This window comes from Sceloporus occidentalis, unplaced genomic scaffold, assembly GCF_023333645.1.
Source record: "Sceloporus occidentalis isolate IW3139 unplaced genomic scaffold, rSceOcc1.0.p SCAF_7, whole genome shotgun sequence".
NCBI classification, from domain to species: Eukaryota; Metazoa; Chordata; class Lepidosauria; order Squamata; family Phrynosomatidae; genus Sceloporus; species Sceloporus occidentalis.
Genome location: NW_028316987.1, coordinates 7440400 through 7461275, shown reverse-complemented (window position 1 = coordinate 7461275; position 20876 = coordinate 7440400). Strand labels below are relative to the sequence as shown.

Here is a 20876-nt window from a genome sequence, read left to right as displayed (position 1 = left end):
TTCATAGGGGGCTTGCCTTTTCAACCTGGGGCTGAGAGAGTGTGACTTGTGCAAGGTCACCCAGTGGTTTTCTATGGCTGAGTGTGGATTCAAGCCCTGGCCTCCAGTGTCTAATGGTCAAGCCACTACACCAGACTGACTGTTTATACCATGCTAGCTCTGTTAACACTGATGATAATACTGTAATCTTAATTATATATTTGCCAGAGAAGCATACAATATCATAAACTCCTCTTTAATAAACATATATTAAAAAGGAATAATCTCCTTGTTTTCCAAAAGAAAGTCAAACCCAGAGGCTCTAGACCATGCTAAGAGAATGAATGTTTAGAGAGAAGTCCAGAAGCTAATATTCTGTAAAGCAAAAGCATAGAAATGTTACTTTTTGGACTATAGCTCTCATAATCCTGCAGCCAGCATGGGCACTGGCTTGCTTGGGTGCTCTGGAAGTTCAAGTCCAAAAAAAGTAACTGCTTGCATCTTTATAGAAAACACAGACTATTTCTTATTTAATCTTGTCACAGGTTATCATTCTATGTAAGGGAATGGTAACAACAAAAACAGTTGGTTGGAACAAGCCATTCAAAGCACATCCCAAACCTTTTATCTTACTAAACCTTACAACAACCCTACAAGATGAACCACTGCTTTTTTTAAAGGATGTTAAGTCACCCTTATGAATTTGCAAAGAGCAAATCGGAAAATTTCAGATTTCCTAAGCAAGTTGCTACAGCTATCATATGGCTTGGGGTAGCGGCTGGATCCCATCCTAGTTAGAGGAATTCCAGACAGGTATGATATTTCACCCTCTGTTTTGCATTTATCTGAAATGTCATTTTCTCTTCTGCATGTTCATGGCACTTCAAGCCACTTGTGGTTGCCAAACAGAAGAACTCTCAGGACCTTTTCACATGGGGACCAACTTTATAGTAACCTGAATCACCATCCACACTTGCCAAGGGATGTAACTTCTCCATAAGAAACCCTATCCTGTGGGCCTGGGAGAATTTGGGGTGATGCTTCCCCAATGAGAAAACATGGCATATGGCAGAAGATACATAATATAATTACAACAGCTAGTATATTAAAAGCACAGACATTTCACATGAAGAAGGGACATTAACGCACAGCCCATAGAACACAGCCATTAGCAGTCCTTCGAGAAGACCCCGCCCTTGGGAGAAAAGTGGCAAGGCATCTTACTGGCAAAGCTAGAAATCCAGGCTAAAACTAGGAAGTGCCAGGCAAATGAGGTTAGGCAGTAAGGCTCTGTTCATTAAGGCATGATGAATAATTAGGTCTAGAACTAGGAATAACAGGGACAATAGGATTATGTGGCAAGGCACCATGCCAGCATTGTGAAATAGTCCACTCCAGGGGAGAGGGAGAGAGAGAGAGAGAAATGCAAACCCACAATGGCACCTGGCCAATGTGTATGTAACCCCTGTACAGGATGTCATAACAGAGATAAAATCTAACCTCTCTGTACCTGGTGCAGGGTGTATGGGAGCGCAATATGGAATTGTAGAATTATAGAACTGAAGGGGAACCTAAGGGCCATCTAATACCTTGCCAGGCATGAGCCTGTACTTCCACTTTTTTGTTTTTTTACATTTCATTCCCTTCTGATCTCCATCGGTATCACCTCACACACACATATACACACAAAACAGCCTTATGGATAGCTTAGGGTAACATTTCATGCATCTTATAAACTCCATTCCACTGCACTCCAGCCCATCACTCATTTATTCATTTTTAAGATGTGTTCTATTTTGTTTTCATCTAGATTACTGACTTGCGCAGAAACCTGGGTGAGGGAGTGCAGCACATCTCTGCTGGCAGGATGTAATAGTTAACTCATACAAATGCCCTAAAAGTAAAATATTTTAAGCTAATGTAGCATTACGGGTATATTATGTAGAAGCGACGTAAAACATGTTTCTAATTTTAATTGTGCAAGAGCCATCAGAAAATTTGAAAACATTGAGATATGTACAAGAATGTTGATGATATGGTAAACTGGGCTGGATGGGGTCAGTCATAAAACTCACTAAGATGTATAGTCAGAATTAAATCCCACAGGTTTAGTGGGGCCTAAACTTTAGCATAAGACTGTAGCCTATGTTGCTTTGGGCTACTGTCTTACCTGCATGTGCCTCTACATACATTTCTGTATTAAGTGTACCGAATTAAAACAATATGCTACTCTGATAGTATTGTTGTTGTTGTGTGCCTTCCAAGTCAATTCAGGCCATAAGGCAAACCTGTCCTGGGATTTTCTTGGCAGAATATGTTCAGAGGTGTTTGCCTTTGCCTTCCTCTGAGGCTGAGAGAGTGTGTCTTGCTCAAGGCCACCCAGTGACTTCCCATGGCTAACCAGGGACTGGAATTGTACTCTCTCAGTGTTTTGGTCCAACATTCAAACCAATATACCACACTGGCTTTCTTCTGGCAGTATACCACTTCATAAAAAAAAATACTTTAAGGTGTAGAAGAATATGATCTTTTCTTAGTTCTCACTTACATATGCAACTTGTGTCTGCATAACTTCAAAGTGTTTGTGTGTTTAAGTGCTCCTCCATACCCCAATTATTAAGTGTGTACATGTTTTGTCTTTGGCAGCTCTAACTGATCATGACATCATGCTAGACACCGCATAGTGCTTTTGGTTAGTGTCCAAGTTTCAGTGTTGAGTTTCCAGTCAAAATTCCAAACCCATGGAGGAGAAGTGCTAAAAGCAAAAAAAGGGGACCAGCCATAACTTCTCAAGAAATCATAGTAGATGTCTCACAATTTGACAGAGTGGTTTTGGTTGTTATCCAAATGGCAATTGGCAGGGTCCAGTTTCAAGTCAAAAATTAGACATTCCAACGGGGAGGGCTTCCTAGAAGCAAAAGGGGAATCTGTTGTAACTCATCAGGCTATTGTTTGTAGACACCTCAACATTTGACAGAACATTTTTAGTTGTTGCAGTGGCTGGATTCAAGTCAAAATTTGAAAGGGGGGGGGGCTTCAAAAGAGCAAAGAGGAGACTAGCTATATCTAACTGTAACTAAATGTTAAAAGGGCTAGAAACCAAGAGTAGGTTCTCTTAGGTATTTTTGCTAAGATTCCTAAAATTGGAAAGCAGTAAAAACTAAGGCTCTGCTGTTAACATTCCTGTTTTTCAAAAGGATGGGAAAAGGAGAAGACTCTCTGAAGTAAGGGAAGAGCTATCTTTTTATCTTTGTTTGTGTGTCTGTGTAATGCACACACACAGCGCACGTGTGGTGTGTGCGTGAGCACACCCACCCACACATCTTCCCCACTTGCAACTGTACAATCCACACTCAGGTTTGGCTGAGATTTCCCAACGCCGTGAGAACCAGAATGAGAGGGACAGCTATCTTTCTGAGGTGTGTTCAGCGTTTAATACAGAAAACCACAGTACAGAAACATTATAAACAAATTATTTTAGTTTGATGTTGCCGAAACAAACATTTCAAAACCCCAAAACAAAAACCCAACACATGCCTTTTCTCTTTAGATTGGACTTAGTTCTTTTGGCTCTTTTAGGTTACAGACAGAACTTTGTTGTTTCAGCTTCTCTGGATTAAAGAGCTCACTTAAAAGCTTCTGTATTTTCAAATTATTAGAAGTTGGCCCAGCTAATTATAACATTCCTAGATAGTGCCAAAAGATGCAAAAGCATTGCAGAGTCAAATTTAAATAAATTATTGGCTAAGACAAATAAGCTCCTGGCTTGGCTTTTACTTCCACATGTTCCATTTTTTTATATTGTGACATTTTTTCTGCTGCATCAGGGGATAGAACTAGATCTAATGGTTTTAAGTCATAGGAGGGTGGATTTTGAAAGAACATTAGAAGGAACTTCTTGACAGTCAGCAGTCCAGCAATTGAACCAATTGCCTAGAAAGGTGGTGGTGTCTCCTAATCCAGACATCTTTAAAAAGTGGCTGGACAGCTACTTGCTGGGGGTACTGCAGCTCAGTGGTTTCCAAACTTTGGTCCTCCAGATGTTCTGGACTTCAGCTCCCAGAGTTCCTAACTGTTGGCCAAGGTGAGTGGGGCTTCTGAGAGCTTGGATACTTGGAAGACCAAAGTTTTGGAACCACTGTCTGGAGGTCCTGCATTCAGCAAGGGGTTGGACTCAAAGGGCCATTGGGTCCCTTCCATCCCTATGATTCTATGATCTTCTTTTAAACACTGGTGAGACAGAATGAAATCTGGTATGCATATGCAGGACATAGTTCTCTGTTTGAAAATAAATTTTACTCACTCACCCATCCTGAAGGATGAAAGAAAGATGTAAAATGAAAAGTTATTTTAAAAAAAAAACTGTCCATTTTGCAGGGGAAAAGAGACTGTAAGGTTGGGCATGGTGGGACTCGTAGTTTAGAAGTCACACGCTGAGGGACTGCTGTAGACATGGCCAGGAAAAGATTGCATGCTTAAGAAATATGTACAGAAAATTGTGCACATTTCATATGAGTACAAACCACTACTTAAATACATTTTAAGCAATGGGGAAGATGTGTTCGAACGTGTACCATTTAAAAACTGCATCAATACATGCACGTATGAACAAAAAAAAACCAAGACGTGGGTCCATTCTGTCCTTCCTGTCCCCCCACACCAGCAAACAATGAAACTGGAGATGGGAAACAGGGGAAATCCTCAAATACATACTTGATTAATGTGCATACAATACCTCACCTGAAACCTTGCACACTGGACACCAGACAAAGGCCTTTTAATCTCCAGCTGAAGGAGAAACCAAGGCAGAAGCAGCTCACCTGCCATTCACTTCATTCACCATGTTTCTTTTCTCCATTTGTTGTATGTTACACCAGAGCCCTCTTCTATAGAACAGAAGATGGGCAGAAACAAGAAGGAACACAAATGCCATTTACAATCCTTTTAACGGGAAATCTGACAGTTGCTTCCAAAACTTGACGGATAGCCCTAGTTTGTGAGCTGTCTCCATGTTGGCGAGGGGCAAATGGGCAGATGAAAAGAAGCAAAGAATTTTGCATCTCCTCCCCAGTTAAGTCCATTCAAATATAGAATCTTTCTATATTTCTATAACATACAAGCCAAGCTTGTGTCTACTGCCCTCCAAACCACCCGCCAATCATCCTGGTTTCCTTTTCCCCCTGCCTTTTTGGCCCAAGTTGCATAAAAATACTTTTGTTCCATTACCACGATTTACCTTGTACTAATCCCCTCTCCACCTCTCTTCTGTTTTCCTGTTTCCACCACTTTCCTTGGCAGTGGCTGCCTTTCGGGATGCACTGAAGCCAAGCTAGCCTGGGCTGCATTAAAGAAGCGCTGTGTACACAAGGAAATGGCAGAGACTGCTTGCCAGCAGCCAATATAGTTGCAAGTGAGCAGGGATGCAGGGCTTAAAACAAGCCAGCCCTTCTCAATTTAGCAAAACCAATAACCACATGGACCTCTGGGTTGTGGGGCACATAAAACTGGACAGAGAGTTTTGATGGAGAGGAGAGAGCCCCCCCCTCCAAGTTTGTGTTATGATTGGCATTGAAATAGTTTCTGCTACTGTTCCAGCTAAGCATGGATTTCCCAAAAGTGAGACATTATGGGGTGGGCAGGTTCAGGTCAGGCCAATAACTCATATCCTGTTACTTGGAAACTCTCTACACCAATCCCAGGCGGAGGGTGGGAGAAGTTGCTATTATTAGGGCACTCTGCACATGCTCTTCTCTAATATTACTACTGCTCATGTTTCAGCTCTGTCACTAAAACCAGTTTCCAAGTCTGCTTGCAGCAGTGACTATGATCTGAACACACCATCCACAGTGCAACAAAGGCTATGTATAAGCTAGACTAAAAGACGTTATAGGTGCATTCTGTCATACAGTTCTCTACGTTGCTCTGAAACAGGAATAGCAACAACTGATCTAATTATTAATAGCGACTGAAAGATGATCTCTTCAGCAATGCATTATTAGAAGGAACAGACTTAAGTATTCCATTTAAAAATTCAGGGACATAGAAAATGGATCTAGAGATGAAAATTAGATTAAACCTCATTCCAGACTGCTAAAAAATGGCAAACAGAAATTTTGGCAGATGTCTCCTCCACCCCTCTAGCTCAACATTTACAGTGCAATCTAAAGCATGGATACTCAGAAATTGTGTGTGCATGTGTACAATTTCAAGTTGCCTATTGACTTATGATAGTGCCATGAATTTCATAGGGTTTTCTTAGGCAAGGAGTATTCATAGGTGGTTTGTCATCGTTTTCCTCTGAAATGTTGCCTACAGCACCTGGTATTGTTTGTCACTGTTCCATCCAAGTACTAACCAAGGCTGATCATTCTTAGCTTCTGAGATTAGACAGGATCTGGTGCCTTCACTCACTCATCCCAAACCCTTGCATTTCCATCATGTCTCATTTATTTCAACTGCTTTTAAAAGATATCCTACAGCAGTTGCAGCAAAATACTTTCTGGTGTGATTTAACTGTTGCACTATTGTCTCACTTGAAGTGGTGATGAAGTGGTTGGTGACATTCTTTATGACTGTGTAATTCTGCCATTCCATCTTCAGTGACATCCTCCTCTCTCCTGTCACCACCACTGTTTTTGTTAAAGCAATACATATTACAACATTGCAACCCCCCCACCCCCGATCCTCAAATGGGCACTGTAGAAGAACTCTGTGAGACTGACAAAGTTCATGCATTTCACACAGCTTCTCTGGCGGTACACAGAAGAGAGAGTTTTGTCAGTTTTTATGTGTACTTCGGGCTCTTTATGTTGAGTAATGAAGAAGTGTTGATGGAATTGACAACACATCTTTCAACCTTTCCATTTAGGGGAAGGCCAGTGAAATGAACAAGTTTTGTCTATTTCACTGACCTTCTCTTACATCTTCTCTGCAGATAGTGGAGGGAAGTGCTTGCCATTTGCATGGTTTCATATGCCAGTATGTGTATATGTGGGCATGAGACAGAAACATACATACACAGAGAAAAGCAAAGGAAAAATGCAAGTGACATGGACAAGGTTTTTCCTAGCTCTGCAGTTTCACTGGGATCTTCTTCATTTGAAAGCATTATTGAGGAGGCACTTACAGATGTTAATTATGCACACAATTGTGGGAATCCAGAGATTGGTCTCTTGATGTCTGAAAACTTTATATCAAAATGGTCCATTCTCTCAGCACCATCCATCCATCCATCCATTTCCTCCTCCTCCTTGTTTTAAAAAACACAGACAACTCAAGCCTGCTTTTACTGCTTTGCTATAGTCCTCCTCCTCTTCTTTCTTAGGGGTTCTTTATACAATGGTGTCACATCATGTCCCAGCTCCTTGGATCATGCCTGAATCCATAATACTCTAGGCTATTTTGCCTGCCTTTACCTCATCTGCAATATGGATTCCATTTTCTCTACCTTGGGCTAATGAAAGTCCTGAGTAATCCCATCCATCCCCCAGTCTCTGCTCAGGTTTCTAGTTGTTGTGGAGCTACAGCTGGGGGCAGGAGGTCTCTACCTGGATCCTGCTACATAATCTCAATCCATTTGCAACCAAATGCTGATGGTTCCAAAGAAGCTGCTTCAGATGCAATCTTCAGGTGCATTACACACATTATTCAGGTGCATTATACACATATACACACACTGATGTGCATCCTAGTGCTGACATGCAAAATATTATTTTAAGATGGAAAATCTTCCAGGAGCAGCAGTGGAAAAGGATGTTAGTGCCAATGATAATGGGAGTGCCACTGATAATGGGAGTGCCACTGATAATGGGAGGAAATTGTCTCTCCTTCCAAAGGGTTGCTTTCCTGTTTGCAGAAAAACTAGATAATGTGCAATCAGCAATGAACATTGTTAATGTTAGTATCAGAAAATTATAATTAAAGTATAATTAAATTAAATGTTTTTGCAATAAACTGGACATATCCAGGCACTTCAGCAAAATGCTGATTATTATCCAAATGCTGAATTGTGTCTTATATTTATTCTATCATGTGTGTAATAAGAAATAACAGAATACACAGACACTATGCCAATTTCCTTTGTGTTGTTAGGGGGGAGAGTCTAGATTACATATTATATAAATCAATATTCAGTCATACAATCATCATCATCATCATCATCATCACCAACAACAACATCATCATCTTGTTATTATTATTAAAACTATTTACCTTCTTTGGTTTCTCATGGTGAGACACATGCTTCTCTTGAGCAGGGGACGGTGACCGGCTTCTTCTTGCTGCATTGAAAGATCCACCTCCAGAATGGCGTGATGTCTTCTGGACCCAAGGGGAAGTTAGGGAAGATGATGGATAAGAGTGAAGGGATGGGAAAGAAGCAGAAGAGAAAAAGAAAGCAGTGAGGAAGAAGTTTGCCCTATAGGACTTTTACCTCTTGGTTAAGAAAGAAAAAAGTGAGCTTGAAAATTGTACATTCGGAGGGGGGGGAACATACCAAAAAGGGAGAGGTTGAAAGTTGTACTAGAAAAACATAACTTTTCCAAGCTTGGGGGACATCAAAATCTCAGATAACTCTATTTTATAAAGCAGGATCTATATGTGAAAAGTTCAAAGGCCTGATTCGATTGCGGACTGTCTACATGTGTGAAGGGCAGTCCTGCAGCCAATCTGAACCCTCCTTGCTTTAAGGTGAATTTAAAAGACTCACAAATCTTTAGATCTTCCCAGAAAATTTGGAACACTCTGGAGTGGGCAGCTGTTTACACAGTGTCCCAATGTGCTGTCCGGCACTGCTGTCACTGGCACAGGTCACTCTGGCTGGAATCACAACAAGCCACCCAGCAATGTGGTCAACACTGGGCACCTCATTTTCACCCTCAGAGGAAACAACTTGCAGCAGCGGGCAGTACAGTGGGATGCTGCGTAGACTGCTGCTGGGTATTCCCACAGACTGCTCAGGGAATGGGTGGAGGGCTTCAGGGCAAATGTGGGGCCAGAAAACTTTGTGAGCAGCCCAGAGTATTCTGGCCATTTTAGATCCACACAGTATCTGATCTGAAATCCAAGAACTGAAGATGAGTCTACTAAAATGGAAACAGCAGAGTGCGAAGTAAACCAATCTGGATCTTGGAATATTACCCACATGCAATTATTCTGCATAAACCATGTTGAAATAAATGGGAGCTATGTGAAACTGCAGTAGTGTTCTTCCTCAGCTTCTGTTAATTTCGACAAGTCACATGGATTGGATGCTACATTCTTTTGTGGACGAAAGAGATTACAGCTTGAAAATGTTACTTTTTGAACTGCAATGTCCAGACTCCTCCTGTTGGTCATTTTGGATGAGGGATTCTGGGGACCTTTAGACCAAAAAAGTGTCTCCCCCCCCCCCCCCATTTTTTCTCAGGGGGTGATATTTGGATTTCTTGCTCCAGTCATCTACTGCCAGGGCTCAAATGTCTGTAAAACCAATCTGCTGACATGAAAGTCCTTACCTCATGTCCTCCAACTGTCCCAATTAGGCAGGGACAGGCCTGACTAATCCTCTATCCTCCTACTTTTTCAGTGACTTTAAAAATGTCCCAGTTTCTCTTTTCTACTTGCACTTTCCCCCTCCATCTTTGCCTTATGTCAGTTGATGTAAATTGAGTTCTAAGTGCAAATATAGTTTTCACTCAGTTAACTCAATGGGGCTACAGGAGGAGGAGAGGGTCAGAATCTTGCCCTTTCCAGCAGGGTCAGGCAAATGCAAACTGCTGCAGCCTCTCCTAGCTTGTCTGCTCTTCTTCATTAATAACATTTGACATATTGATCATATTCTGAAGTTGCTTGGCCATGTGTGTCTCAATTTTCATCTGAAATGTTGGAGTTTATGTTGCCTTAGTTGCCAGTGAATGAAGAGGCACTCTACACATCCTCAGGGTCATTGATCCTTTTGCTATTGCTCCCCAGGTTGCCTTGCCCATTTCCTTGAAAGCGAGCAAGCCTCAAGAAGTTCTCTTGCTTACCTACCTTGCTGGGCTGTCAGAAAGGCAAACAAGATAAGACATAACAAAAGTAAATTTGCTCATTGCTATATAAACGTTTGCTAATACTCACAAATGACAAAATAATATTGCCATAGCACTATTGCCTCATTCTAACTGCTAGAAATAAATGTCTCAGTTTCGCGAATGGCTAAACTTGATTTCAGATGAATGGCAAAGCAAAATACATTATTAGGAGTAATGGAAAGCAGGGCGTGGAGCTCTCTGGTTTTGCTTTGGGGAGTTGGCTGGCATTCTTAATCATTCTAAGTGACAGGGATGATAACCACTCATGACCTCCAGATAGATCTGAGCCACTTGCCAACTTGTTCTGGATAAAGCTGTCTCACACACCCCATTCCATCTGTAACATGCAAAGGATTATCATCACTACAGCATTTGCCTTTCATGGGGTGGGGTGGGGGGTGGGGGGGTGGAACTGATTCAACTTTACTGATCACTCATTGATAAATGGTGAAGAGTCAAAACGTAACCCTGCAATGTATGTTTTGCAGGCAAAATACAGAATGTGTCATCCCCAGGCTGAAATTCTAGAAAGACCCCTGCATGACATCTATCTGAGGCCTTGTCTGCATGAGCCAAGATACTCCAGGGGCAGTCTGGAGTATCCTGGCCCTGGCCCTTCCTTGACTTCACTGTTACTTAGTCCTCCGTTCCTGTTCTTGGGCAGCTGTCTCCATGCACGTCCCTCTGAGCTGCCCACTGTGTCTGCTGCTGCTGCTGCAGCAGATCTGCAGGCCGGCTTTATGGGACCCGTGTACAGACAGCTGCCCCAGCATAGGAATGGAGGGTTCCAGTTTTTCCTGGATGATCTGGAGCAATGGCTAAAATTTTAAAATTCATGTTAAGGGTGTTATAACAATAGCAGCAGCAATAGCATGTACATTTCTATACTACTTATCAGTGAACTGCGCACTCTCTAAGCAGTTTACAATCTGTAAGCCAATTGCCCCCAACAAGATGGGTATTCATTTTACTGACCTATGAAATGATGTAAGACTGAGTCAACCTTGGAGCCCCCTGAGATCCAACTCACAACCTTGTGACTGCAGTACCAGCATTTTAACCACTGCACCGCTAGGGATCCTTTTCCATTTACTGGTGTTATACCCCAGTTCTGGTGCATAACATGTCAGACATCATGCGGACTGTTTGCATCAGAACTGGAGTTGGGGCTGTGCATTGTCTGGATGCCACCAGAACAGCGGGGAAACAGACCTTTTGGCTCATATGGGCAAGGCCTGAAACCCTAGAAAGTCAATCAGTATAAGTAATATTGGACTAGATGGATAGATGGTTTGATTTGGTACAAGGAACTTTGCTATGGCCTTATCTAATCCAGTATTGTTTAATCTGACATGCTGATTTTACAAAGGAAACAAGATGAAGGATGATGAACCCCTGGCCCTCTGATGCTGTTGAACATCAGTTCTTATCAGTCCAAGCCAAATTGGCCAATGTGACATATGACAGAAGCAGCATTCATCAACAGCTGGAAAGCTGAAGATCTCCCAGCCCTGCTGAAGATCTAGAACAGCATCCAGCAGTCTTTCCTAGCCACATCACTTGCCCATTACTCTTCTGGAACCCAGATATCAAACTTGGATCCTTTAACAATCAAACCATGGCTCATACCATGATATTCAGTTATGTCATATGACCTTGTAACTATTTACCATTCCCTTTTTTGTTTCCAGTATCATTGTCAAATTGTAAATGCCCCTGAAGCCCACCTTAAAAGTCTCCCAGCTGTACTGAGCAAGAGTTCTGCAAGTGGGGTGCTGCAGGATGGTGTGACTGATCCCTTCCCAAAGGAGCAAAAGCAGGGACCCCTGTAGAGTCCTGTCACACCATCACTTGCTATTGGGAGGGGCTGGGCATGTTGACTGTCTGGCTTTTAAAGTGGATTTCAGGGTTGGATCAGGATCAGAAGATGCCTCTCATTCAAGACCTCAGCCCATGTGTCATATATCTTGCATGTTGCGTTAGATATGAAATTCAAGTCTTTATTTATTTGTTAAATTCAAATGATCTGTGTTTTTGACAGTAACAAGAAGATTTTGACTCACCATTTTATTGAAGTGATACTTGCAGTAGCCACAATATTTCACATTGTCCACTTCTAAGACTTCTTCTTCACATAGAAGCCCAGCCATTTGGGCACTAAAACAATGGAAATTAGTTGTTATGAACCAAACCCCAGACATCTGAGTCAAAAACAGAACCAGGTTTCTTCATTGCCAGCAATGGATACACACAGCTGTTGCCTCTGCTTTATTGTCAGCTTTTTAATTAAACAAACACCCATATAAGCAAGATAACCTATTCTAGTGCTTTTCCCTGCATACTTACCCATCAGTCCTGAAATGGTTACACAGCCCAAGAACTAAATGGATAACAATCTACAGGCTTTCTTGCTACTTCAGCCAATTGTTCTCCTAGTAAATGGAAACTGGAGATCCATGGAGTGCTGGGCATGATTTCCATGCCAAGTACTTTGAAAGCAGTCTTTCTTTCCCCTCAAAACACATACAAAACACATCACTCCACTAACATAGAAGAAAGAAAAACAAATGATATGTATTTTTGTTAAATCTAAGGCTTAAAGCGGGGAATAGGCCCCACATACAACCTATGGACTACACGTAACACCTTCCCTGTCCTCTACCATCACATTTGCAAAATAGACACTTTCCCCCCATATAAACAGATATGTAGCATCTATGCATGACAGCCAGTATGGTGTAGTGGTTTGAGCGTTGGACTATGACTCTGGAGACCAGGGTTTGAATCCCTGTTTGGCCATAGAAACCCACTTGGTGACCTTGGGTAGAGTCATATTCTCTCAGTCTCAGAGGAAGGCAATGGCAAAAACTCCTTTGAACAAATCTTGCCAAGAAAACCCTGTGATACAGTTGCTTTAGGGTTACCATAAGCTGAAAAAGACTGGATGACACACAACAACAACAAAAATAAGGTATCTATACACCTTGTTTTTAAAGAGAATCAGTCTCCCAGAATATGCACACTTTGCTTATGGGGAGGGTGGTGCCCAGAGGAGCCCAAGTGGGTCAGTCCTGGGTCCCAGAAATTGCCCACCTCTAAAGTATAATTTTGAAAGGCCTAAAGCATACAAATTACTTCTAAAGAGTTACATAAGTCAGAGGCAATTTTATCCCCCCCCCCCCCCGCCTTATTTGGTCCTGTTTTCTATCAGAAGAAGAGTTAATCCCAAAACTAATTAAGAGGGATCAGTTACTGAGGAGATAGAAAAGGGAAGTATCATATTATAGATGCTATAAATGTCATACATTCGTTTAGTATGTGAAAGACTTTAGAGAAATGGTATAAAATGATAACGTATAACAATGTTCATTATGTACTTTTATTTTATTTTATTTGTTTTTATAAAACTAGTAAAATATTCAAAAGAAGAAGAAGAAGAGTCGTTAATCCCTTGTTGCTTGTTCTACTTCTCTACTGACCGAGAATTATACGCTTGGCAAATGCCCCTGCCATGGGAATGTGGGGTTTCCATTAAGCATATAGAAAGCAGCAAAGGGAAGATGTAATTTCCAGGAGAAAAGAGGAACAGAAAGATGAAACAGTGATATATAGGGCAGAAGTGGCAAACAAGGATGCTTAATTCTTCCTCTGCTTTCTACTTCCTGCCTTCTAGTTATGGAGTAGGGAAGAGTGCCATTGCACCCTGTAAACAAGAATTTTGCCTCACAGATGAATTTTTCCTTCAGTCCCCAAATTCCTAGCATTTCAGAGATTGATGCACTGGAAATCATTCGCACCTAGAATTCTTATATTTGCTATGTTTTCATTCCCGTGGTGACTTTGCCTACTTCTTTTATCTGAACATTTCTAATTTTGTTCAAATAATTTCAAAGATAGATAAATAGAACATTTCTAAATGTTCAGTGAAAGTCTTAAGTTACTACAATGCTAGAAATTTTAGGACTGAAGGAAAATTTCATTCCAAATGTAAAATTCTCATGAGGGGGGCAATGGCCTCATTTTGCCCTCCATCTTGTAGCTACACCACTCCTTTCTTCCTTAATTTCCCTGCTTGCTGTTCTCCACAGGGATTTCAATTATTTCTGCTTGGAGGGGGAGGAGCAGTAAGCAAAGGAGCGCTAGGTATCATTCCTCTGGTCCCTACTTCTAGCTTCCACAATGGACCTTGCCTGCCATAAAAATTGAGTAGCTGGTATGATGGGTTATTTAGTAGAAAAAGGTACTGCAAGAGATAAGGTGATCTCAAGTGCAGAAGAAGCATAAGTCAAGTTGGTTCAAAGTTGTTTCTGTGAAAGGTATCTGGTGGCAATAACATAAGAGGGGTGGTATGGGAATGAGAAGGAAATGTGTGTTTATAAATTGTAACGTATAAGAACTGCCATATATACTCGTCTATAAGTCTAAACATTTATGCCCAAAAATTGACCCCAAAATCCCAGGTTAACTTATTTATGAGTCAGTATGGTAATGTGATAGCAGCTCTTTCGGTATTTCTCCATGTACTCGGGATAGAGGTTCTTTTTCTCTTTAGCCCAGCAGAAAGAGTCCTGGGCTACTGATTGCTTTTAAACAAACAGAGTCCATCTCCCACCTTTGCTGGCCCTGCTATCTGGGGTGAAGGCTGAAATCAAAGTAGAAACGCTGAAGCAAAAGGCCTCAACGAGACTCGCTCTTGCTGTCTGTACACATACACTCACTGAAGGAGCCTCCATGTTTTACCCTTGACGTATCCATGGGTCATGGCAAAATCCATAATTTTGGCACCAAAACCTGCCCTTGATTTATACATGAGGTCAACTTATAGTTGAATATATACAGGTAAGCCCACATGAGGTTTGAAACTGTGTAGTTTAATTACACAATTTCAATGCTTGCTGGTCAGTTCTGACATTGAACGTCATTGGAGTAGAACTACAGTTTCTTAATAAAGGTTTTCTGAGTATTAATTACCAAAACCTGGTGTTCTGAACTTGGTATCCTACCAGACTTGACACTTCCTCATACTCATTTTAAAGGTATTTTATTTTAAAGTAGCTCAACAGCACAGTTCCTCACAATGCTGCTGCAGCAGCAGCAGATAAGAAGGAACTAATGGTTTCAGCAGGAAGCCCCTTATGTAGGGTTGCTGGAGATGGGTGGAGCTGCCACCAAAATACTTCTACAAGACTGTGGAAAGTTCCAAATGGTGGACTGTGCAGGTGAAGAATAACCCATTTCTTCCTATTTCAGTTACAGTGACAAAGGAAAACTACTGGAATTTTTTTGGACAGGTTGCAGTTATAGCTGTCTGTATGTTTCTCTTGCTATGACAAATGGTATCTTTGGAGTGATCATGATTTTAATTTTTTTTAAAAATACTCTGTGTGTGTTTATGTATGTAACGGGCAAATGTGTTGGCTCTCTATATCACCTGCATCCAGATCAGGCTGTTCCATGGATGTATTTTGAAAAGTCTGTAAAAGGAGATATTTTGAATTGCACTTGCAGGAGATTTATGCAGATTGTAGTAACCGGGCTTCTCAACCACATATATATTTATATGTGTATACATTAATTTGCTTTATAGACCACATTTAGATGTTTCTTAGCTTTACTGTACTCTGTTCAAGTTAGTCCATGAAGTGACCTTAAGCATAAAGAGTAACAGAGATAAAACCAGGGTGATTAACAGAGATACCAGCACAGGTAAGGTCATAGTGCTTCCACTATGAGCAGGAATCTTTCTCCTCTCCTGCTCTCAGGGGAAAGGGGAAGGGCAGAAGCACACTCTTCTTGAACCCATGGACATCATATCCTAGGTTCTACAAGACTTATCTGTTAAGGTATATAACCCTTACCTAGGAAGGATTCCCTTTGTCCCAGTTTTGGAAAGGGAAAATACCAGAGTTTTGCCCCAAAACAAGAAGGGTCCATCTGGAACTATGATATCTATAATGTCTAGCAGTGTGGACTCAGAGAGTGTTCATTCTTGAGGCTGTGTTAGCATCCAGCCAAAGCAACATGAGAACACTTTTGTTGCTTATATTATCTGCTATTGCATCCTTTTTTATATGTTTGTCAGCAATAAAGGACCTTATCACATCAACAACAACAACAAAAAAAAAACTTGACTGCAGTCGGGTTGCAGGTTGCTGGCAGGTTCTATCATACTCAGTTTGACACCAATGCCGCCAGGCAATTGTAACCTGGCTGCATCCCGGGTCCCAGTCAGGTTGCAATCGGTTGGTGAAATCGATAGTGAATTAAATATGAAATAACCAGCCAGCAACCCATAACATGACTGTAAGCCACTGGGGAGCAGTCAGAATTTTTGCTGGTGTGTAAGGTCCAAAGATATACTTTGTACTTGCAGTGACTTGGGTCCAAAACACACTGCAGAAATAATCCAGTATGAGACCACTTTAATTGTCCTGGCTCAATGCTAGAGAATCCTGGGAACTGTGGTTTATTGTGGCATCAGAGCTCTCTGACAGAGAAGGCTAAATGTCTCACAAAACTACAGTTCCCAGAATTTCCTAGCATTAAGCCAGAGCAGTTAAAGCAGTCTCAAACTGGATAATATCTGCAGTGGGTCTGTGACCCTAGTTTTACTTTAATGTATCCTGTCAGTGAAACTAAATTAGGCTATGCCTGAGTGGATCAGGCTGTTCAAGATCAATACAGGAGACAGAGCCAGCCAGCCAAGAAGGTAACAGTACACGTTCCCTATTCTAGGCAGAAGCCATCAAAGAACTTGTTAAGATCCTCATTGTTCCCCTTTCATGTCTTAACATGTGATTCCAAATCCAAACACACATATTATGAAGTGATATATTGGAATATCTGGAGAGAGGAACAGGTGAAGAAGTAAGTAACATGCAAACTGAAAAAATATGGACTCACCAAGTGACGTGGAAGGCTTGCCGACAGCCATGCCGGTTGCAAGTCATACAGGCTCCAGAGGCTGCTTTGCTCTCCCTGCCTTGCTCTTCACAGATATAACAAGTCTACAACAGCAACAACAACAATTGGAACTGTATGCATCATGTTCAGTTTTCATCCTATTGTGTGAGCCTCCCAAAATCTAGACCTGTTCATTTGTTAGAGAGGTATCACCTTGTCAATACAACTAATGCCACTTAGGTGAGCATAAAAAGACTTTGTGAAAAGGATCTTTTCTGTCAGAGGCTTTGTTAACTGAGGATGCTGCCGCTGCAGAATTAGTTTGACACTGTTTTAACTGTCATGGATCCATCCCATGGAATGCTGGGACTTGTTGTTTGTAGGTGCACCAGAGCACAGAGAACGCTGAATAGCTCACCATACTTCAAATCCCAAAATCCCACAGCACTGAGCCATGGCATTTAATGCAGTGTCAAATTGCATTAATTCTGCAGTGTAGATGCAGCCATTGGCATGCTTATTTTTTAAAAAAAGAATTGTAAAACACTTTTATTTTTTATATTTTAAAATTAAAAGTAGATTTGCATAAATGAACAAAGCACAGGAGAATGAGAGGTCAAGAAAAAGCAGTTCCCTGGAAAAGCGGCTGACAGTCCAAGACAGAGGGTACTGAAGGGAACAGAGAGGTCTTTTACCTTGTTGAACCGGTCATGGGGCACATACTGGAGGACAATTGGCTCCATGGTGAGAACATTAGCAAACTGCACCTCAGGGATGTACAGAGCACAGACAACATGGGCCCAGCCTGGATGAAAGACAAAAGCATGTCCATAAGGGAATGATCACAGAGATGTTTGCAATTATAATGGCTTCAATATCCAGGGAGATGCAGTGGTGGGGTAAAATAGAGCTTTTAGGCTGGGCCTTGTTTTCATTGATGTAATAAATCCACTCTGATTATTCTTTGCCTAACAAAACCCTATGGAATTCATGTGATCAACATAAGGCAACAGGCAACTTGAAAGGAGATTCACACACACTAAACTTGAACAGTGGGCCTTGGTATCCACTGGGGTTTGGTTCCAAGCCCCTGCCATGGATATCAAAATCCATGGATGCTCAAATCCCTTTAAATATAATGAGTAGTAAAATGGTGTCCCTTGTATAAAATGGCAAAGCCAAGATTTGCTTTTTGGAATTTATATTTTTTGGAACATTTTCAATCTGTGGATGCTTGAATCCGTGGATTAAAAACATCCATCGATATGGAGGGCTAACTGTATGCTTCAGAGAGCAGGTGTGTGCTAACTTGACCAGATTTCTCTACACAAAGCAATATTCCTGCACCATAGAAAACTCACTGGTGGGGATAAGGATTGTAGTGGCCTTTGCCTGGATAAAAAGCTATTGATAACAACAAGGTCTAAGACTGATGAAGTGGGCTTCAGTCTACAAAAGTTGATGGCAAATAAAAATGATTAATCTTTAAGGTACTGATAGACTCTCTGTTTTCTTATTGTCCTAAAAACTGTTCCAAAAACGAATGTGCAGTCTTTGCTCACTGGGCTGTTGCTTTAATTCCAGGTGATCACTGTTACCCACAAAGGGAATCTTACCTCCATTATCAGTCCGCTTCAGTGCTCCATCTTTATGGGGACACAGCTCACACCTCTGAAATTCCAAAAGAAAAGACCAAGAGAAAAACCCAAGATTAGAACAACAACAACAACAACAATAACAAAAAGTGTCATAGTGCTTTCAAAGTATCTGGAATGTGTCATGGGCATTGTCCCCCACATTATAATACATGGGCTGAATCTAAAAGGAGACAGCCCATATTGAATCCTAACTTTGAGGGGAAAGTTGGGTATAAACAAAGTATATTCCATAACATAATCATGTGGATTTTTTATTCTTCCTCTTTAATAGCTTTTGTCATCTTGACCACAGTCTGATATTACTTGGCAACATGTGTCCTGGTTTTCATCTGTCAAATGCTGGAGGCTATGCTGTTGCTGCAGTTTTTTGCTGGAGTCCATTCCCTGCTATTATCATGGTCTTTTCCCCATGCTATATAGTACAAGCTGTTTATTCTCTTAAACTCAAATACCCTTTTGCTGTATCAGGATGCGGCTGTGATCTCATATTTCAAAAATTGTGATTTTATTAAAATGTATTAACATTCATTAAATCTGTTCAAATCCAAAGCAAAGCAATGAATCTTTGACCAGCTTCCTCCCAACATTCCCTTTCCATTGGTTGTAATGTGTTCTTCTTAGACATCATACATTTATTTGTTATTTATTATATTTATATCCTATCCTTTCTCAGACAAGCTCAAAAACAAGATACATAATCTTCCTCCTTGCTTTTATTCCCAACAGAGCTCTAGAAGGAGAGGTTTCATTGAGAGTAAGTGTCTGGTCTCAAGGGTATCTGGGCTTTGAACTAGGATCTTCCCAGCACTAGACCAACACTAAAAACATTTCTGGGCATCCACCTGTCCTGATTTGGGACAGACAATCCCAATTAATTCTCCGTCATCCAAGTTTTTCAGCTGCTTTTAAAATATCTCAGTTTTTCTCTCCTCCTCCCACTTTCTATTTTAGTCCTCCAGCTGACTACAATTGCTTCAAATTGAGTTCAAACGTGCAAAAGTAGTTTGTGCTCAGTTAACTTTGTAGGAGGAAGAGGAGAGGAATTCTGCCCTTCCTTGCATACACAGGCCAAAGCAAAATGCTGCAACCTCTCCTAGCTTGGGAGTTCTTTATTGATAATGTTACCATTTTGACCACCCTTGGATGTTACTTGGCCACACGTTTCAGTTTTTCATTGTTAAAATGTTGCAGGTATGGGTATGCATCATATCTATCCCCCCTCCCAACTGTGCTGGTTTGGGATACAGTAGGAGCCAGCATGGCATAGTGGTTTAGGCCAGAACTCTGGGGACCAGGGTTTGACTCGCAGTCATGAAATCCACTGAGCAAATCACATTTGCTCAGCCTCAGAGGAAAGCAATGGTAAACCTCCTCTGAAAAAAATATTGCCAAGGAAATCTCACGACCAAGGAAACCTTAGGGTTGCCCTAAGTTGGAAATGACTTGAAGGCACATAACACACACACCAGCCACTGCAAGTAGCGGAGACAATCGCAAGGTTAATCTGAGTGGGGATAAGAACAGGCAGATATTTTGTGATGAACTTTGATAGGATGCCTTTTGAGGGGCAGAAGTCTAGTTATTCAGGGCTTCTCTTCTGAGGGATGGACTTGGCACTCAAGAGGAGCAAGGGCCCTACATCAGGGAAATTTGCACTTGAAAAGGTCCCTCCGTTCCCCTTGGATGAAAGCACCTCTCCCATTGCACTATTAGTAAAGCTCTAATCACTAACAGGAAGGGTTAAATAGCTGTACCAACCAGCCAGCCAGACAACTGGCCCACCCAGCCTTTGAAAGAGTCTAATGCTTTTTCTCAAACATGACTGTTAAAGCCTTCACATGTTTTCTCTTCTCCCACCCCACTACTCCCCACCCTTTCCCACAGGTTGCCCTCCAGCCAGTTTGTCTCAAAGGGCCAGCCAACAATTCCTTTACAAAGCAAACCAGCCTTAGCACTTCATCTAGTGGAGCAGCACATGACCCCCCCCCCCCCCGCCTTTTGGGAACAAGGAAGAGGAGGAGGAGGTGTAATTCTTGAAAGAAGGAACATCTGGAGGTTGTTCGTCTCAGACACTGGGATTCAGCTGTAGGTTGAACGGCACTCTGCTTATGCCCAGAGGTACTTCTATCCATATTACCACATCACAGAGGACATATATGGCTTAGCTCTGGCCAAAATAACAGGCACTGATGGGGTGAGCCTAAGCACAAAACTGCGCTTTTGAATAATTCTAACAGCTTTTTAGCCCCAGAACATATAGCCAGTGCCTAGATGGAAGAAACAA

At 41.5% G+C, this 20876-nt stretch overlaps 1 protein-coding gene across 2 annotated transcripts in view; it reads right to left on the bottom strand.

Moving 5' to 3' along the window:
• MLLT6 (MLLT6, PHD finger containing) overlaps positions 1–20876 on the bottom strand; it is a 113791-nt gene that overhangs the window by 63552 nt on the left and 29363 nt on the right. The window contains exons 3-7 of one of the 2 annotated variants that reach the window (XM_089531796.1): positions 18551–18605; positions 17630–17739; positions 16935–17038; positions 12095–12188; positions 8191–8298 (exon numbers count right to left, since the gene is read on the bottom strand). In XM_089531796.1, the coding sequence (XP_089387922.1) occupies positions 8191–8298; positions 12095–12188; positions 16935–17038; positions 17630–17739; positions 18551–18605 (471 nt within the window). The remainder of the gene's footprint in view (positions 1–8190; positions 8299–12094; positions 12189–16934; positions 17039–17629; positions 17740–18550; positions 18606–20876) is intronic. The other variant, XM_089531797.1, reaches the window with a different exon arrangement.